General features: G+C 35.3%; 1 protein-coding gene across 2 annotated transcripts in view; it reads right to left on the reverse strand.

The window, feature by feature from the left end:
- Positions 1–704: 704 nt before the first annotated feature.
- The window catches only part of LOC105152715 (uncharacterized), a 35,876-nt gene continuing 17,323 nt past the window's right edge, over positions 705–19,257 (reverse strand). For both annotated transcript variants that reach the window (XM_087410207.1, XM_087410206.1), the window contains exons 5-6: positions 18,098–18,248; positions 705–5,081 (exon numbers count right to left, since the gene is read on the reverse strand). In XM_087410207.1, the coding sequence (XP_087266333.1) occupies positions 4,768–5,081; positions 18,098–18,248 (465 nt within the window). In that variant the 3' untranslated portion in view covers positions 705–4,767. The remainder of the gene's footprint in view (positions 5,082–18,097; positions 18,249–19,257) is intronic.

Raw genomic sequence — 19,257 nt, forward strand, 5'->3', positions numbered from 1 at the left:
TGGAATCCTTCGTAAACGATTATGTCGTTAATTACTCGAACAAACAAAATTATCTTATCTCGGCAATGACTGACCTTCAGCTTCGAAGGAAAAATGCATGCCAAAAGTGGAGCATTAGCAAGGTACAAATGACATACAGAAAAATTTTACATTACGTAAACTTATCAGAACACAACGATTTTACGTTCAAAAAATGCAAAATAGTCATGCATCGCATGTACAAACAAACAGTTTACATTTACGGGACAATTAGAAGAATAAAATTTTGTGTAAAGTACATATTTTCAAAAGAAGCGGAAGAAATGTTTTATTAAATTTTTAATGATACGTTTCTATAAGTACAAGTTTTCACGTAAATTGTAAAAAATATTGGTGATTCGACAATTCAATTTATAACTGCAGATGATAATTTATAAATAATTTACACAATAAGTAATGCAAATACGTTTAAATAAGTGATATTTATAAACAGATATTTACAAATGAAAAATGCATGTTCAGGAAAATAATAGACATTTAAATGGAGAAAATTAAACCGGTAGTTAGCGAGCCTTGAAATGTTAAAAATATAGGTGCTTTATCGTAATTATTAAACAGCATTATAGATTATGCAGTGAGCAATATGCATTTTTTTTTAAATATACATATATGATAGTAGTACAAAGGATAAATATATGAGGAAATTGCTATGAAAATACAAAGTGTTTATAAGAAAAACAATTTATTCGATCAATATTTTCTTTAGCAATAATAAACATATTTTTGGTTTTACCGATTAACATGAATCGCTCGCTCATGCTCGCAAATCTCTTATCATTATTGCTCTCTTACACATACACCCACGAACACACACACACACACACACACACACACACACACACACACACATACATTCACTTATATATACGCGCTTATTTTTCTTTCCACGCTCGATGGACATCCACACAAATATCTTGAAAGGTACCTACTTACTGATTTATCGATCGCAATCTTTTTCTACACATACGTTTATATAATCATAATATATATAGCACAAAATTGCTTAACGCACGAGCCTCGTGTCAGACGTGTTGGGCTAATAGTATTCGCTAATTAATTAATTTACCCGTTTTAATTAATCAATTAAACCGGGAGAACGGTGCCTCTGCGCGATAATATTCGTCGTTCGTCATCTTCGTCGCGGGACTTTCATCACTAGCGAATTAATGAAACGTCATTCTCGGATAATTAGTCTAAACTAGTCTTAATCGTCGCACATAATTAATCAACTAGTTAATCATAATGGTGTATGTTACAATCTGTACGTACGTACGAAGAACCGGGATCTCTGGTAAGCCTCGAGTTTCCGCGAGTTATCTCGTCGTCCTCGTCCGATAACTCGTTTAATTTGTTATTTTATTTAAATTCTGAAGAAAAAAGAGAAAACCCGATTATGCGCTACCAACCGATCAGATCCAACTTATGCTATCTTTGGTCCTCTAGCCGCTATGATTCGTTGCCGGATATGCGAATTTCATTTGCATCGTCACTTTTCGCGATCTCTTGTGCTTACGTTCCCGCGAGGACGGACAATAACTTCGGAGATTTTGAAAAATTGAATATTCCTACGACAGGAGGAATATATCGTATTTACATAAAGGTTTCGCGAATCCTTAAATACTATTGTATTTCAAAAGTTTCATACGCGAGTCTGCGATCGTATATATTGTAACATCAATTGTTTCTTTTTTTCTGTGTAGATAAAGTACAGAGTGCTTATCACTTAAGTTACAGATTTCGCTTTCCTTTACGTATACAAAAATAATCACTTCCATTCACGCTTTTCTTTCACAGCAATAACTTCCCGCGGGAAGCGTATCTTAATTAATGACGTATAAAATCAACGTCGATATTGTACCAATAATTATAAAAGTGTATGCTAAAGAGCGAGGATAAAAATTAGAATCGCAAATAAACAAATAGGAGAATTTAAAAATATTAATCAAATGAGAAATCATGAAATGATCAAAATTGACCTCGTTAAATAGATGACGTCTCTCGATATAGTATCATTTTTAAAAACGGATGACTTTGGCTTCGATGGACTATGATACGTGAAAATAGTATTTAGCTCATAGCTCTCGATTTATACATTTTTATCCTGTCATATTTAGATTTCTTAGATATCAATGAGAAACTGAAATGACACATAAAAAAATAGCTTCTCGATTATTCCAAGCGATAAATTAATTTTTACATCAATTGCATAACTTTATTGATTATTATGCGCAGTCTTAATAATTTATCAACCAAGATGCTTACTTAAAATTCACAAGAAATGTTACATTCTTCAACGGTTATATTAAAACTAATAATATATAATTAAAGGAACGTATTAAAAATAATTTTGATATCTGCATCGAGGTGTTATGAAGCTTAAATGTACGTTAAACACACACACATATTATTTATGTAGAGGTGGAGATGCACTTTTTTTAATAGTAAGAGTGCAATGATATTTCATAAATATAATCAGATATTCGACGATACTAAAGAAAGGCACGTTCAGGCACTTTGTTTTACCAGCAACCTCAGGTCGATCAAATCGAAATTACATACATTTATTGCGAGGACAATTAGTAGTCCGAATTGAAATAAATATTTTCTGATTTAGTTTCCATTCGCTTGGTGTAAGCATCAAAACATCAATAATAATAATTGTAAAAGCAGAAATTTATTTACGAATACATGCAATATTCTGCATACGAGTCTCAAGAAATATATGTATGTATATATATATATGTATATATATATATATACAGTGTTCACCGTTCAATTTTGCAGATGTTATTATAATTATCATTTCTAACGATAGATATATATTGAAGATTTAATTATTATTATATTGGTATTAATATACTCTAACTTGAGTAATATATTAGTGAAAGCGCGAACCTCGAAAAATATTTAAAAAATTAAAAGTTAGAAACTCGAATCTTCTTGATTATCAATGCAGCATCTTACAATCAAGACAATTATAGATTGATGCCTTAAAAAAATCTTATATTTGTGTGAACACTTTAAACTTTTTTAGATTTGTTCATTTGTTGTACTTAATTATAATATATTTCGTTTCAGACAACGCGACGTAAAAAAAAAAGAAAAGAAAAGAAAAAAGAAATGGAAGAAGACATCAGAAATAATACATCGAACTTATGCAATAATAAATTCTATTTACGTTAGAAATATATCGAATGATACAGAAATATCAAGGCACTGGATTTAATGAAAAACAAAAATTCGATTTATGTAAATACTTTGCGTTCGATTACGTGCTTCACACTTTAACAATTATACCGAGCTGAACAAATGAATTATTTTATAGTTTTTAATAATTATACCTTCGAAGAAGAGATATCGCGGTGTGGTGAATATTGTTTTCAACAGAAAATATTTACAATTCCATTTCTCACCTGAGCGTAAGAGAGATCGGTTCGCGAAGAGACAGCGAGCTTCGATGCCGGCTGACGATCCTTGAATTACAGCGCCTCGAATCTGTATCGCGCAATCACGCGTGCAATCACGGCTGTATGTATTTATCGTTTTTGAAATAAAAATAAACCGACTTACGTCACTTTCGTGATATGTCGGTTTTTTTTTCGTTTTGTTCGAAATAACACATACTACTTCGATCATTCGCGTTACACTTTCGTGGATATCCCGAATATTCCGAGCATTCCGAAACGTCGACACCATCGATACATCACTACAGCTGCGACCATTGAAGTATATAACTTGCAGTTAAATCAAGCCGATAAAAACGAAAGAAGTGATTCGATGCTAAAGTACACATCGTGTCTAATGTAATTTATATTCGTATTCCAACCGGCATGGATATACGACGTATAACAACAGTGCTGTTTTGACGTTCGAGATGTATCACGTGTTGATCAAGAAGCTGTATTAGCATGTTGCATACATATACACGCCATAGAGAGAATAAGTATAATCACCGATATGACAAATGCGAAGCGCTACATCTCGAAACGATTCTCTTTGATGCACGTGCATGTCACTACACGTCAGTCATTTATTTGTAAAATTAATTGAAAATGCACACGTGTCTTCACGTTGAAGCGACAATTGCTAATGCGGACATGAGCCGTTTTCGATACTCAGTATTGATACATTATAACACCAATATGCCAAACTAGATAGTCACGCAAATTGAAGATAAAAGTGTTTTTTTTTTTAATCTGTGAACATATCTCAGACTTCCGATCTCATATAAAATTTTGATGAGAGTCAGAGAGACAACAAATTATCTTCGTTCATGTAGAACGTACTAAGTTACAAAGAAAAGCCGTGAAAGCCTTTCTTCTACTTTAATTTGAGAAGTTACATCCTTCCGAGATTTGATCTTACCTTACTGTATTCAACCTCGCACAGTAATTAAACTATCTCACAATAATAGTATGTAAAAGACGCCGAATTCCTGCGGGTGTCGCTGTCTCAAAAATACATTTTGATACATTCAGACATACACAGGCACATATACGCGCAAGTGATGTGTTTGTTAACTCCGTCCAACCAACGTCCGGAGTTGAAGTATCTACGAAATCTCGCCTCCAGCAGCCGATCTCGTAGTACGATTCGCGATATTCGCAATATTGCCCTCCCCCAACCGGTCATGGTAGTGTCGTGATCCAACGATACATACCGCTCGGTTATCCGGTTCGAGGACCTGGTGCGCGTTCACGGACGAAGTGTCTGTCAAATGAACGAGTCTCAGCTACTGCCGGGAACGGATATCACGTGGTAACCCGTGGAGGACGCTGAATGCGGTGGTAACGGTGAATGCCGATTGCCATTTGGCTGTTGATGCTGCTGTGGTGGTATCTGCAGAGAGCGATAATCGAGCGCCGGCGCCGCCGGATGTTGACCTTCCCGATGCCTACGTAGATCGACCTTCCTCTGAAACGCCTTGTCACAAAGCCCACATTGAAACGGCTTGTAGCCGGTGTGCTTACGCATGTGCGTGATCAGGTTGCTGCTCTGGGAGAATGCCTTGCCACACACGACGCACTTGTGTGGTTTCTCACCTGTAAAATAGAATTGCGAACGGTTTATGGATCAGTATACATTGTTGCAGTTTCGTTCGACTATAATTATTTTTCGATAAGATTTTCAAAAGATGTTCTAATATAGTGTGGCGTAAGTCAGGTATATTTTTAAACTGCAGATATAAAATATCAATTGTAATAACAGATTTTGCGTTGACTTTCTGAAAAAATTACAAAATTTCACTTCCAAGTACCATTTTAGCAAGTGTAATTTAACACGTGTAATTTAGCAAGTGTTAATTAAGGTATGGCCTAATACACTCAATGATTTATTCGCTGTTTGTAGGTAATTACACACTGAATTCAATATATAGCACTATGTCACACAAGTTGTCTATGTGACTTACTTGTATCAATTAATTGTTCAATGCATTATGTTGTTATCATTGACGTCAGATGCAGAATGATCGCGATTGAATATTTCATATATAAGTTACAGGGAATGGAAGTAACTCGTTACTTGTAACGAAGTTACAAGTTACTTTTTTGTAACTTTACTGATAACTACGTCACTTTCTTTTTTTTTTCATTTTAAAATATAACGGTAACAAATTTTACAGTAACTTTTATCGTTACTTTGCAAACGATTGGACACTGTTCGATTTGATACAAGCCACTCATTGGACTTAAGATTAGAAAGTCCTTAGGTATCCATCCGCTGTGATTAGTGGTTATCAATTTTAAAAAAGTAACGAATAGTTACTTTCTTAAGTAATGCTAACTGTAACGAGTTACTTTTAAAGATCTGTAACAAGTAACGATAACTTGTTACTTTTTCCACTCGGTAACGAGTAACTGTAACTTGTTACTTTTAAAAAGTAACTTTCCATTTCCTGATAAGTTATTGCTTTCTATAATTAGTAATAGTTATTAATTCCGCAGATCATATGTTAAAAATGTAGTTTCCTATTTTGAATCTAACAACTTATAGTTTTCCAATTAGTTTAGCAAAAATTAAAAAAAAAGCGTAAAACTTATGTATATATATATATATATAAAAATGTCAAAAGTTTTTCTGAATCCTGCAACATAATTGTTATCTGTCTAATTAAAATATTATAAGAAATATTGAAAATCAATCAATTAAATATTTCTATTAATAAACTCGTGAATAGATACTCGTGATAGACACGATAAAGTTTGATCGACGACTATTAGCTACATTGTGAGATGCGAGGCGTGAATTATAAATATACGCGTTGCAAATTCGATTATTGTGCGAGAAAGAGAACCGGTGAGCGATCTGGAATAATGAACCAAGGTTAACCAAACGCAACTGAATCAACTAATAAATCGTGGCGTCAACCGGCACTTGCGCGTCTGACAGCGATGACTAAAACCTTTACTCGGTACTTCCAGAGACAATCGATTGTCCAAAGGCAACGTTAGCTTAGTTCAGGTATGAAGTGCAATTGAAAACAATTATTTCACATGTAAAATAAGCAACCAAAGTGTGTCGTTATGTCCGCGACATTGATATGATGGCGGTTGACAAATAATCGATACGCTTGAAACCGTGTTCGAAAAAAATTAGTAGAGAAATTGAAGGAGGTGTCGATAACCGTCAGACGTAATAAGTGAAAGAAGGATAATTGTATTTGTTATACATCATGTATACAGAGTATTTCAAAAAATTACAAGAATATAGTATTTATCAGAAGTAAAGAAATGTCTAATTAAAATCAAGAAATTAATCCATACGACTTTTTTCACAAATCGACTTTTTCAATTATTTTACATATAGGATAAGCTTATAAAAAAAACGTATACTTAGATTTTTTTATATCAGATAGAGAGAGAGAGAGAGAGAGAGAGAGAGAGAGAGAGAGAGAGAGAAATACTTTACTCTGATAATATTTTAGTACAAATCGGTTTATGTAAAAAGAAACATACAATTTTGTGAAATGTAAGCAAATCACCTAACAGATTGAAAATCGCTTCTATTTTTGACAAGGTTAATTTTTCGACCAGTAACTAACTAAACATTTTTTTCGCCTGCTAAATATGCATCAGAAATTTTTTGTAACTCCCTGTATACTCACAAAATTTTTCAATTTTTATAAATTAAGCACAGAAATGCGCGTATTTTGTCCCCCACAGAAATTTTCGATAATAAAATATCATATAATATATAATAAAACTAACACGTGAAACCATAAATTTCATCGTAATTCTCCAGCAAATGCGCTTTCATCGAAAACAGAAAGTGTCACGACTGACATCATTTATTAGCGTCAGTCGCATAATCTTGCACGTATCTTGCAATTATTCTCGTGATATCGTTACACGAAAGAAAAAAATCAACAGCTTCTGCGTTAATCGCTCTCGCGAATCTTGACGTTCGAGTACGAACGTCCCGCACGCAGATCGCAGCCTCGTGGTAGATAACAATAATAAAGAAGAAAGAAAAAAAAAAGAGGGTACTTGTAAATTCTTGTCACGGCCTTCTAAAAGTCCACTGTCGCTCGTCTAACGACGATTGATCGGCGATGATAATAACCGAGCAAACACCTGTACCCGCGGAGACGACGATCCCCTCCTCTTTCGCTCGAAATTCCGAGCAAACAATTTTATGATTGTAAAGCGATGATAAAAGCGAACGGACGCCTCCGAATGTTGTAATACGACGGAAGGCGTCGTCGTTAAGATTCTATCGAAAAGAAATTAATTCCGCGAGCGGACGTTGCGCAACCGGTATTTCCCTCTCTCTTTCTCTTTCCCTTTCAAACAAACGTGCACAAACAGTGGAGAAAATTCACGAGTGTCCTGAAGGAAAAAAAAACGACTCTGTGAAAAAAGTAGAGACTGTATGTCATCGTGCGAAGCGCGGCGAGTAATCGCAAGATACTTAATGTTCGCATCAGAAGATAAGATCGGCGATGAAAACGTTTCAATTTACGTTTACTCGATCTTACATTTCTTTAATCCGCAATATCACGGCAAAATATAGTTAAAAAAAAAGTAAGTCCATAAATTAATTATACTCCAAATTATATTCAATGTGCGAAAGAATTTCTTTAAAAATCGATTTCTCGTATCACACGTGCGATCGGAATGAAGAAACTTTCCTTTCTTCTAACTCATCTCATTGAGCGGATGTTTTTTTTCCTTTAAATTAAATTTATTGACATTTCGATATATTATTGTTGGAATTATCGCCCGCAACATGGGCGTAGTGTATGACAATGTCGCTTTGTTGGAAAGCAGACACTCCGTTTCTTACCATCCTTCACGACTACATAAAGGAAAATACAATTATCATAATTGTATCACCTATGATTCAATTTTATATCATACTGTTTGATGCACAGAAGAGCTCTATCATATACTGTTAATATTTCAAGACAATTTATGAGCTTAGAGCAAATACATCGATTTCATATATCGATACTTCGTATGTTTCCCGTATGTTTGTATTAACAATGACAAGATAATTGTAAAGCAAAAAAATTGTGAATAATTTAGTTAGAACTGACATCAGAGGAAACAATATTATGATGATTAAAGTGTAATGTAATGTATTCAATTCATAATCATCAATTATACGTTTCAACATGTCTCTTGTACTTTGAAGACTGACGCTCGTGAATAATAAACAAAATTTTGGATTATAGCTGTGTCGCAAAGCACAGACGACGGTTTTCTCAATCATTTTATTTTAAACAATTTCTATATAATTTCTATATAATTAAAATAAAATGTATGTAATTAAATTAAATTATTATAAAATAATTTTAATTATTTTAAAGTAAAATAACTGAAGCAATATGCGGGATTGGCAGGAAACTTTCTGCGAATGCGCCACTAAAATCAATAGTATGAAAATTACGAGTCGATAACGTAATCTACCTGCGACTTTGTTTGGTAATTTTATTTACAATACATAATGTCTGTTGAATGTATCGCACTGATATATGCCGCATATTTATTACTAAGCTCGTTATACAACTAATGGGATGATAAAAATTGCGCATGCAAACTTGCAAACGTGCTTAATTATAGCATTCACTTTGAGCAAGCAAATGCGACCGATTGTTATATTCCGCGTACACCGATTGTTATTTTCCACGACTATATTACGCCTCGTTTTTCAACGGCATATGCGCAACATTGTTGACGCTATAAACATCTTTCTACCGTTTTTTTGTCTGGCTAAAACTATGTCTTCGTGTTAAGTAACGAGATGGGATAAAATATTGCAAGAAATACGATTGTACTTTTAGAAACGATACGTGTTATATCACGGAAGTTAAAAAGCGAATGTCGCTTCTATGCACAAAGCTTTGTCGGAAAACTTACGAAGAAATTTGCGTTCAGGACTTTCATAATCTCGTGACGGCCTTGGAGGCACGATGGTGAACACTTTGCGAAATTAGAACTAACGAAACTCAATAGGAAAACGTCATTAGGAACAACGCACGAAATCTTTCACGTTTGAAACGTAAAACAATCGTATTTGCGAGCTAATATATAATTAGCAGGGACGAAGAGAGACGTATAGGGGGAGAGATACAATATTCTCGTATCGAAGCGGCGATTAAATCACATTTGCTACGTCTATTTGCCTTTCAAGACTAACATAACGAGGTAAGGAGGGATAGCGACTCCGGGGTTGGGGGAGAAAGAGGTGAAAAGTGTGACAGCGCGATGTTTGCCCTGGACTTTTTAATTTCTCCGGGACGAGGGTGGTATCGCCGTCATCTCTCGCGCACGGACACACGAAGAAACGTGAAGGTACGATTCACGAGCTGCCCGACAATATTTATCGAGAGTGTCAGCGACCCATACAACGTGCGTATACACCTCGTCCTACGTACTATGTCTATCGATCCATCTCGCGACTCTCATTACCGGCCCCTTACCGGTCGACTTAAATATTTACCGGCTGAAACGTTTGCTTCGCGGCCGATTATAATGATAGGAGCGAATAGCGCGCTTCTCCCTCTCTCTCTCTCTCTCTCTCTCTCTCTCTCTTTGTATATGCGGGACGCGGAGCGAGTCCTCTTAATTATGCAGGTCCGTCTCTTTTAACGAACGTGATGTAATGGCGGCGATATTGACTGCGATGACGGAGAGAAAGAGAGAAAGGAAAGGGAGGGAAAGCATCGATCTCGTGCGGATTTTTCGCGCTTACAGGAAAACGGAGCTCGTTAAAAGATCTCCAACGTCACGCGATAGCCCAGCAGTTTTGGGAAAAGTCTCAAATCCCTGTAATGTCCGAATTTAAATTATAGAGAACCAATATTTTACTGAAAAGGTAACTCCCTAGCAAACACCAACCGATGACATAATTGCTAGTCATAATTTCTCACTCAACAATATAACTGTATTCTCTAAATTCTTTGGAGTGGAAGACTCTCACTTCGAAGAGTGATCCAGTCTTAAAAAAAAGAGTAGCTCAATTTTCCATTTTTAAGAGTGAGATTTTATTCTTAAGAGTGAGATTCATTGTAAAAGTTTTAGAGAGTAACATGTGTGAAATAACTAACACTTTCTCACTCAACAATATAACTGTATTCTCTAAATTCTTTGGAGTGGAAGACTCTCACTTTGAAGAGTGATCCAGTCTTAAAAAAAAGAGTAGCTCAATTTTCCATTTTTAAGAGTGAGATTTTATTCTTAAGAGTGAGATTCATTGTAAAAGTTTTAGAGAGTAACATGTGTGAAATAACTAACACTTTCTCACTCAACAATATAACTGTATTCTCTAAATTCTTTGGAGTGGAAGACTCTCACTTTGAAGAGTGATCCAGTCTTAAAAAAAAGAGTAGCTCAATTTTCCATTTTTAAGAGTGAGATTTTATTCTTAAGAGTGAGATTCATTGTAAAAGTTTTAGAGAGTAACATGACATGTGTGAAATAACTAACAGTTATACTTGCTGACACTCCTTGTATCCTCAACAAATTTCGTCGTCGCACAATGCAACAAATGTATAATAAAATAACCCGAGTGATGACAGAAAGAAATTGCGTTTCGCGAAAGCCCACCAAACGCCCCTTTCTTTGTTTTCCCGCCCCGTTTGGGGTTCAATGACGCACTGGGAAATCATAGCATTTGCCGGCACAATTTGCGGACAACGTAACATTTCGCTTGATACCCGCGCATTCGCCTCGATTACTCTTTCAGAGCGCTCGTGACGGTTATTTCAGCGAATGACGAGGTAGATACGCCGTACGATCAGCGCGTATTATCCGCGGATGCTTGCATAGGCGAAAGTTCACAGTCGCGGAAACATGCAGCCGGCGAGGCTGATCGTCGTAGCCGATCGTATTTTTTCCCGCCAATTGCTGCCTGGCATGCGGAAAAAAGTTGTCCTCCATCGGCGCCGATCGTCGCCGGAAGCGATCATCACCCCCGACTTACTCCCGGCATAAGCACTCTCTTCTTTTCTTTCCCCTTTCGACCGACGGCAAGGGGGTGAACGGAGTATCCTATCGATCCGCTCGGAAAAGTCTAGTAGAGTATAGGTAGTAGGATCAAAATTGCTGAGTAAGAATGTGCCTCGATGATAACAAAAGTGCGCGCGAGAGACAGCGGAAATTTTTTCATCAATGACCGTCATCGCAACCCCGATTATCGCGTCGAGAATGGCGGGGGTGCATCCCCGCGCGATGAATAATTTTACCGCGATACAACACGAAAGGTGCATTACGCAAATATTTTATCGTATCGCGAACACGGACGCTCGTCTCGAAGTGAATCGTTGGTGAGGATGTTCGATTCGATCGCGTTGAACTCACCAATCAACTGTGGCACGATGATATTTGATATCGATCGATGGCTACTTTTCATCACGTAAATAATTAATCAAAGAATATGTGTGTACATAAATCGTTATTATTTGAATCTTCTTTTGCAGCTACAAAAATACATTCGGAGAATAAATCATTCAATTCAAATCATTGTAAATAACGGATGATACTCGTAGAAACGTGGAAGATAATTACCAATTCATAGTTCTGTAAGCAAGGCATCAATTTCATTTCCTAGAATCAAGCGCTCGAGTGTTTCCAACGTTTCTTTCCTATTCAATTTCAAGGAAAAGACTAACAGGAAAGGCTGGAACGTTCAATCAAATAGTAGTCTTGCGATAAATGATAATTTCAAAGGGAGAGAAAGTAAAGATTTTGGGAACAAGCCGCTGGAGTTTAAAATCGACGGTATTATGCCTGTTCCCGCCAATGTTTCTAGTTCTAAAGATTAGGAAAAGACGAAGAGTAAGTTGAACCGAGATTAAAGTTAATCTACGTTGGTGGAAATGGGCATTAGAAAGACTTCAACTAAGTTTTAAATTTTCGATGCAATGGAGTACTATAACAATTCGCGTTTTCCTCACATTGTGTGTAAGGTATATGCTGCGTTCGAGACGCGAAGGAATCATGATACGCAATCGTTAATTATGCAAGAAATCAAATTGCAGTGGCGACATTGCTACCCTAACAAAGACGCCACTGCCATACGTTATACGACGATAGTGACAATGAGAAACCTGGCACGTATCCCACGTCTGGGAATTATTTATACTTTCGTCGCGGAAAAACTTCCTCGCAACATTTCTGAATCTTTACTTGAACGAAAAATTTTACTGATGTACATACGTTAGAAAAGATAGTTGAAGCATTATACTTTGTAAAATTGAAACCGTACAACGCATTTCCCCTAAGAACTTTTAACGCGTGAAATTTTATTAAAATGCCTCTAAATCTTTATTTCTTAGAAAGATCCCATTATGACACGTATTAGGTGAAGCGTAGCTCTTAGCAAAATGATTGAAGCTATAGAACGCTTTCTTTAAAAAAAAAAAAAGTCTTTAATGACTGAATATAATGTTCTTTTGTGAGAAAAAGCGGCAAAAATTTTCAATTTTGCAATTATCTGTATCATTTTTCTTTCAATTTTTTTCACCGTAGTTTTCACATAAAAATTCTTTTCGCCGATCGATTTTACTTCGCTGATGATGTCACCCTGCACGAACTGTCACTAGCATTAGTATTGTTATGGATAGTATCAAATGTTTTTCAACTGAGTCACTTTAAGATACAAGTTTTTGCCATAAATTTCAACCACAAATTGCATATATAATAAACTTTAATAAGTTCATTATCACCACAATTACATTTCAAGGAGTTTGATGACGTCGAAGCTTGCACAAGCTTTTCTGGAAATTGCTGCAAACATCGGTGATTCGTACATTGAAGGTATTTAAATGATAACAACACATTTAAACACATTTACTTCCCACATATTCTACGTTATCTTCCTTCATTACCTATAATGCGAAAACATTTGTGTGTCGCTGATTACTTGCACTTTCATTTTAAAATATTGACTAACTTTAAAATACATGTAACGACGTAAAAAAACTGTGATCAAGTGAAAAATATCATTGCCGTTAATAAAATACATTTTTTTTAATTATTAAAGTCACGAATAAGAAATATATCAAATAATTAAATTCTCCACAAAATAAGAAATATATTAAATTCTAAAAATATATATATATATACAAAATTTATATGAGTTCAAGGAAACAAATTTAAGCAATATACTGCGTTTTAGAAACTCGTCCTGAATATATTCATTCGATTAAATTTAAAACACTTATTTATACACTCTGGATTTTATTCTACATAAAACAAAAAACGTTTGTTTATGATTTATGGTTATGTTATTTGTTTACATTGTTAATAAACGTTTGTTTGTTATTGGATGATGGCTAATTAAATTAATTAAATTCTTTTACATCGCTCTTTGAAGATATAATTAAGACATAAATCCGAAGTATTCCTATATCGCGGTGCTGCGTTACGAGAGAGAATAAAATTGATAGCGGAAAGTCGCTGCCGATGGGGAGAAAGGTCGATTAAATTCGCATTACGTTCACCCCTCGCGGAGAAACGTAGAGCGTACAAAGTGGCTAGAGCGAGTTCCTCGGGCATTCGAGGGTGCTATTGCTCCCTTTCTCGGTAGTCCCTAACCCACGACGACGAGCGGCTTGTTCTCTTAGCCGCTAATTAGCACGGAACACGCACGCCCCACGACGACCCGTGTCGGGCACGTGGCGTGCCGGAAACTCGCTTTGCGCGACAAACAGACCGTTTCCCATCGTGCATGCGCTCCTTCCGGCCGTTTCCACGAGAAAACGTGGCCGAAGCAGCTGATTAAATCGCCATTAAAATATGTCCTTATCGCTCCCGATCGACGCTTCCTTTCATGTCCCGCTTTCGCCACGGGACGATCGCTTAAGAAAAACGGTCGGGTCCGCAATTTACACCGAGAGTGAGGGGGGGGGGGGGAGGGTTGGATCAGATCACGCGTTATTCGATACACGCGGGGATTCAATTTACGGCTTAATGTGTGAGCCAAAATGTTTTCGATTAATTGCTTTTTCATCGAAATAATTATCTTATTGGGACATCCATATTTAAAATTACGGCAAACGTGGTGTTTGTTTTTTCGATTAATTGCTTTTTCACCGAAATAATTATCTTACTGGAACATTTATATTTATATTTATGACAACAACAAACGTTCGTATTTGAACATTTTATGTAAAAAAAAAAGATTAATACAATAGTTTTACTTTTGATTTTTATATATACCTTCCTAGAAGAGTAAGAAATCTTTTAAGGAATTTTTTAAAATCATCACTTTATGAACTAAAATACTCTGTCACACACGTACGCGATTTGAAACGTTAAAATGTATCCTAAGATTTCTTATTTTCCTCTAGTAATTCTAGTAACGCTAGAACGGCAAATGTACAGCTAGAACACAAAACGCACATAAAGCAAAACAGAATACGCTGCACTTTTATGAATAATTTAAAGAGCTAGGTAATCATTTTAACAACAAATCCACGTATCTCCATAAAAAAGTCATCGTTAGGATGCGGCGAGTAGTTATTTTCTTCTCTCGAGAAATTACCGATAATAGGCCGCAGTGAGTTGTGGAAAAATCATGCTACGATTGTGTGGTCATTCGTTAGGTATCTCGGTGGTGCGAGGATATATACGATCATTTTCGATGTACGATACGCAAATACGTTTCCCATCTGCAGATTATCTCTTTGTACGTAGCAACAAATCGCCTCTTGGAAGCTACCTTCAATATCGCGAATGATTCATCAAATATTAATCTTGGATCATTTTGTAAATTTACATCGAGTTCGAGGAACAAATATCAAATTTCATTTCATGATACATTCTCTTTTTACTTTATTCCATATCACGAAACCCATAATATGTCTTATACATATTTAACATTCTTATATTCGCCACTAAAATTTTTTAAAACGCGCATCGAAACAAAATATATATTATTATTATTAAATGATTATAATTAATTGAGTAATTTTTATAAACAGAGAATATTTTAAAAATATACGTAGAAAAAAATATTTAGAATTTTTACTTTATAAATTAAGAGAACTGTTCTCTCGAAATATCGTAATTTTACAATCGTCATCACTTCCAGCACATTTTGCCATATGCAACAGATTAATTTTTACTTCGGGCGAAAGAAAGAAAAATAACCGTCTGAAAGAGAATGTGCGTGACGAGACACGATTTCCATATGAAAGAGCCTGATGATCTGCCGATATATTTATTGCGGGTAATGTGCGTGTTCGCGTTTGGGTCTCCCGCGACACACAAACCTCAAATGAATCAAATCCGGAGCTAATCTGATTGCATGCCAATCCATTTTTTTTTTCTGGCTTTTATTGTAAAAGAGGATAATTATCCTATCCACCACTATCGAATGAAACGGCGAAGAGCGATTTTGATGACAGCCATTTTGCTATAAGCTAGATTTTAGCAAGTGATTTACTTTTTATCATTTATCGTAGCGTTCCTATATCACAAATTAAATGGCAATGCTGAAGTTTAACTACGCGACGTGCTGATAGTTTCTCTTCGCGAGGTATATAAATAAATTAACGAACAGAAAAAGATATCAATTCAACTTCGGAATAAGTATCATCTTTTTTATTACGAAGAACATTTCTGAAAAGATTGAAGATTCCGTTTAGGATCTCTCGTCGGATATGGAAGGAACATGTCGAAAGATAGATTTATACATTGTCTCTCCTTTATTTCCCCCTTCTATCTAAAGTACGCGATGCCGCGATATCGATTCCTGGTATCGCGTATATGCCTTCTACGTGATTCTTTCATATGCGAAAAGGGTCAGTCGTAGAGACGTGGGTGCGACATTCGTGGAGACACCCTATTGAGGATGCGTCGCGGGTCGCACACATTTTAAACGCGTGTGCATTGTTATAAAGGTGTGGTCGCGAGTCCGCTGTCCCTCCGTTTTTCGTCGCGCTTCATCGAACAGATGCGCGTTGCAATCTCATTTACGCGATAACGTACATCAAGCAAATGTAACTTTTTGCGAGTGTCTCTGCAAATAGCACACGAGCTGTATTACGCCTAATGGATCGAGTAGTACGAGTATTAACAATGTTTTAAAATATCTTAATTAATTTGTAGCGCGCAAAAAAATTCTTTCACGAAGCCTTTTAATTTGTTGAGATATTTATACGATCGTTTTGTATCAATAATTGCGTCATAATATACGTATTATTGATTTATAAGAAATCGTCATATCTCTCACAAATATATTAACGAATTCAATCCATCAAAGTTCAGTCGACGCTATTCCATGGAATTACTTTTTCAATTACTTTTTTTAGCGCTGTTTTTTTTTTATTAATCCGTCTTAAAATGTCGTTTCCGAGAGACTAACACAAAGCCCTTGTGGAGATTAATAATTTCACTTAAATACGCTTTGTATTGAAAATCGGGATATCATCACATTTTCAGCAAACCTCATTTGTTATTCACAAAAACTAAGGAAGAATAGAGGTACTTTCGGTTTTTTTTTTTTTTTTTTTCGTTCCATGACCTGCGCGACTTATGTCCGAACATATTTCGCTGATCACAGGACACCAATGTTCTGAATAATGTACAAAATAGTCTACCACGGTGGCAACAAGGCAGCCTTCATAAATAATTCGAAAACCACCCGCCGAGGACGCCGATCGCGCGTCTTTTGTTCCAAGTAACGCGCAAAATATTATGCATCTTTTTAGATTCATAATAAAGTATGAAAGAATAATGATATTATTCTACAACTCAAGATAAAAATGACATCATGATTTCAAACATTGAGCACATCTGATAACATACAATTGCAATAATATCAAAATTATTATTTCGTTTTCAAGTATTTGTTTAAGAGATTAATATGTTAGCGAAGAGTATCTACGATAAAATACGTAATACGTTAGATCAATTAATTATTATATTTCAGTGATTTAATAGTAAAGAGAAAAAGTCATCGCGGTGTCCTGCTATTGAAACTATTTTTAACTGTTCGCTTTGCGTCTTCCGTTTGGATGTAAAGACTAAAGACAGAAGCTCGTTACCAGCAATTGTAGTTATCGATCGGCGGTATGCAAGAGCAACATTTGGTCGAAGACCGCGGAGAAAGAAGTTTAAGGGAGAACATGCGACAAGCTGTAATTCCGAGGACAAAACTTGGACTTGTACGAGTATAGTCGCAACGTAAAAATTAGATGTACAAAGTAGAGGCTTGTTACTGACGATCGCAATTATCGATGCTCACGCAATACCCTCGTATGCCGAAACTTTGTCATATGGTCCCCCGCTTTGTCCGGTTAACGTATTATAATCTCTCTTTGGAAGTTTGAAGCTGACGAGACAAAAAGATCAATGCAGTACGTTTCTGAGACTCTATATATTATCAAGCGACATTAGTGGGACATTAGTGAAAGTTATGTACATACATTTTCATAAATTTATCTGTGCAAGAAGCGAGAAATGCATTCTCATAAATAAAATTTTTTTAAGTATCGATATATAAGTAAATTTTTAATTTGTTGCGCAATTAATTCGTTGAGAATCATTTACCCGATTTCGTTAATACATTAAAAATCATGTGGTAGATTGAATCGATGAGAACTCACCAGTATGGATGTAGGTATGTTTCTTCATATCCGACTTCTGATGAAACCTCTTGCCACAATATTGACAGGGATAAGGCCTCGTGTCGGAATGGATCAGCAGGTGAGTACTAAGCGTGCTTGACCGTTTGAAAGCCTTACCGCACTGCTTACACTATTGTAACAAACAAAGCAATTGATTTACCTTAGAGCTATGTCTATTTATTTAACGTTATTTATCATCCCTAATGCGAATACTGTGTACATACGATACATTCCTTGGAATTTGATTATTTTTTTTTTATGTTTCTAATTAAAACAGAAAGAATTTACTTTTTAATCCTATAATAATGATTACAAAAATAATAACTAATATTATCTCGATATTTATTTGCATCAGACAGTCGAAAATCTAATCTTACTGATTTTTCATATCTAATAATGCCAAATCACTTCCATCTTGCAGTTAATAGCAATTTCCTTTTTCTGATAAATCGCCATCGTCCAACTGTTAAACCGTTAAGTAGCTAATTTATCAATTTCTCCTGGACAGCTCGTGTTTCCGCACGCGATATTGATTGCACCTCTCTCAAGAATATTCTTTTGTGATTCTATACGCTTCCCGACTTTATAAAAATCTGTATTCCGTAATATATGTAATATATATTATATCACATATCAATATTTATTCAGAATTTATTAGTGAGATTACTTCGCGATTACCTATACAGCAGAAGATTGAAGCAATATTGCTGCAATGTTACAATATTACAGATTGCAATGTAACATTGCAGAGGTAGGTCATAGAAATATAAATTAATAATATACCTGCAAAATGTCAGTAATATGCTTGTAATATTCCACAAACATTGCAAAACTGTAATTCTTTAATTGTTACAATAATAATAATATAAAAATATAAGTCTTTACAATATTTATGTAGTACAGTCTTTTAGTTTAACAGACGTTTTTATGATATAATAATTAATATAATTTATTTTATATTTAAATAAAAAATTTATTGATTTATTATTTGACGGTCATTTCATTAGCTAAGTTTTATTTTAAATATGAAATCAAAAGATTGTATAATATCGAGTTTGGATACAATCAATGCATCATTATCGGATAAGCAATTAAACTGTTGAAAACGATTTATCGAAATATTATTATGTGATCGATGA

The sequence above is a fragment of the Acromyrmex echinatior genome, chromosome 10 (genome assembly GCF_024713525.1).
Source record: "Acromyrmex echinatior isolate Ae372 chromosome 10, ASM2471352v2, whole genome shotgun sequence".
Taxonomy (NCBI): Eukaryota; Metazoa; Arthropoda; class Insecta; order Hymenoptera; family Formicidae; genus Acromyrmex; species Acromyrmex echinatior.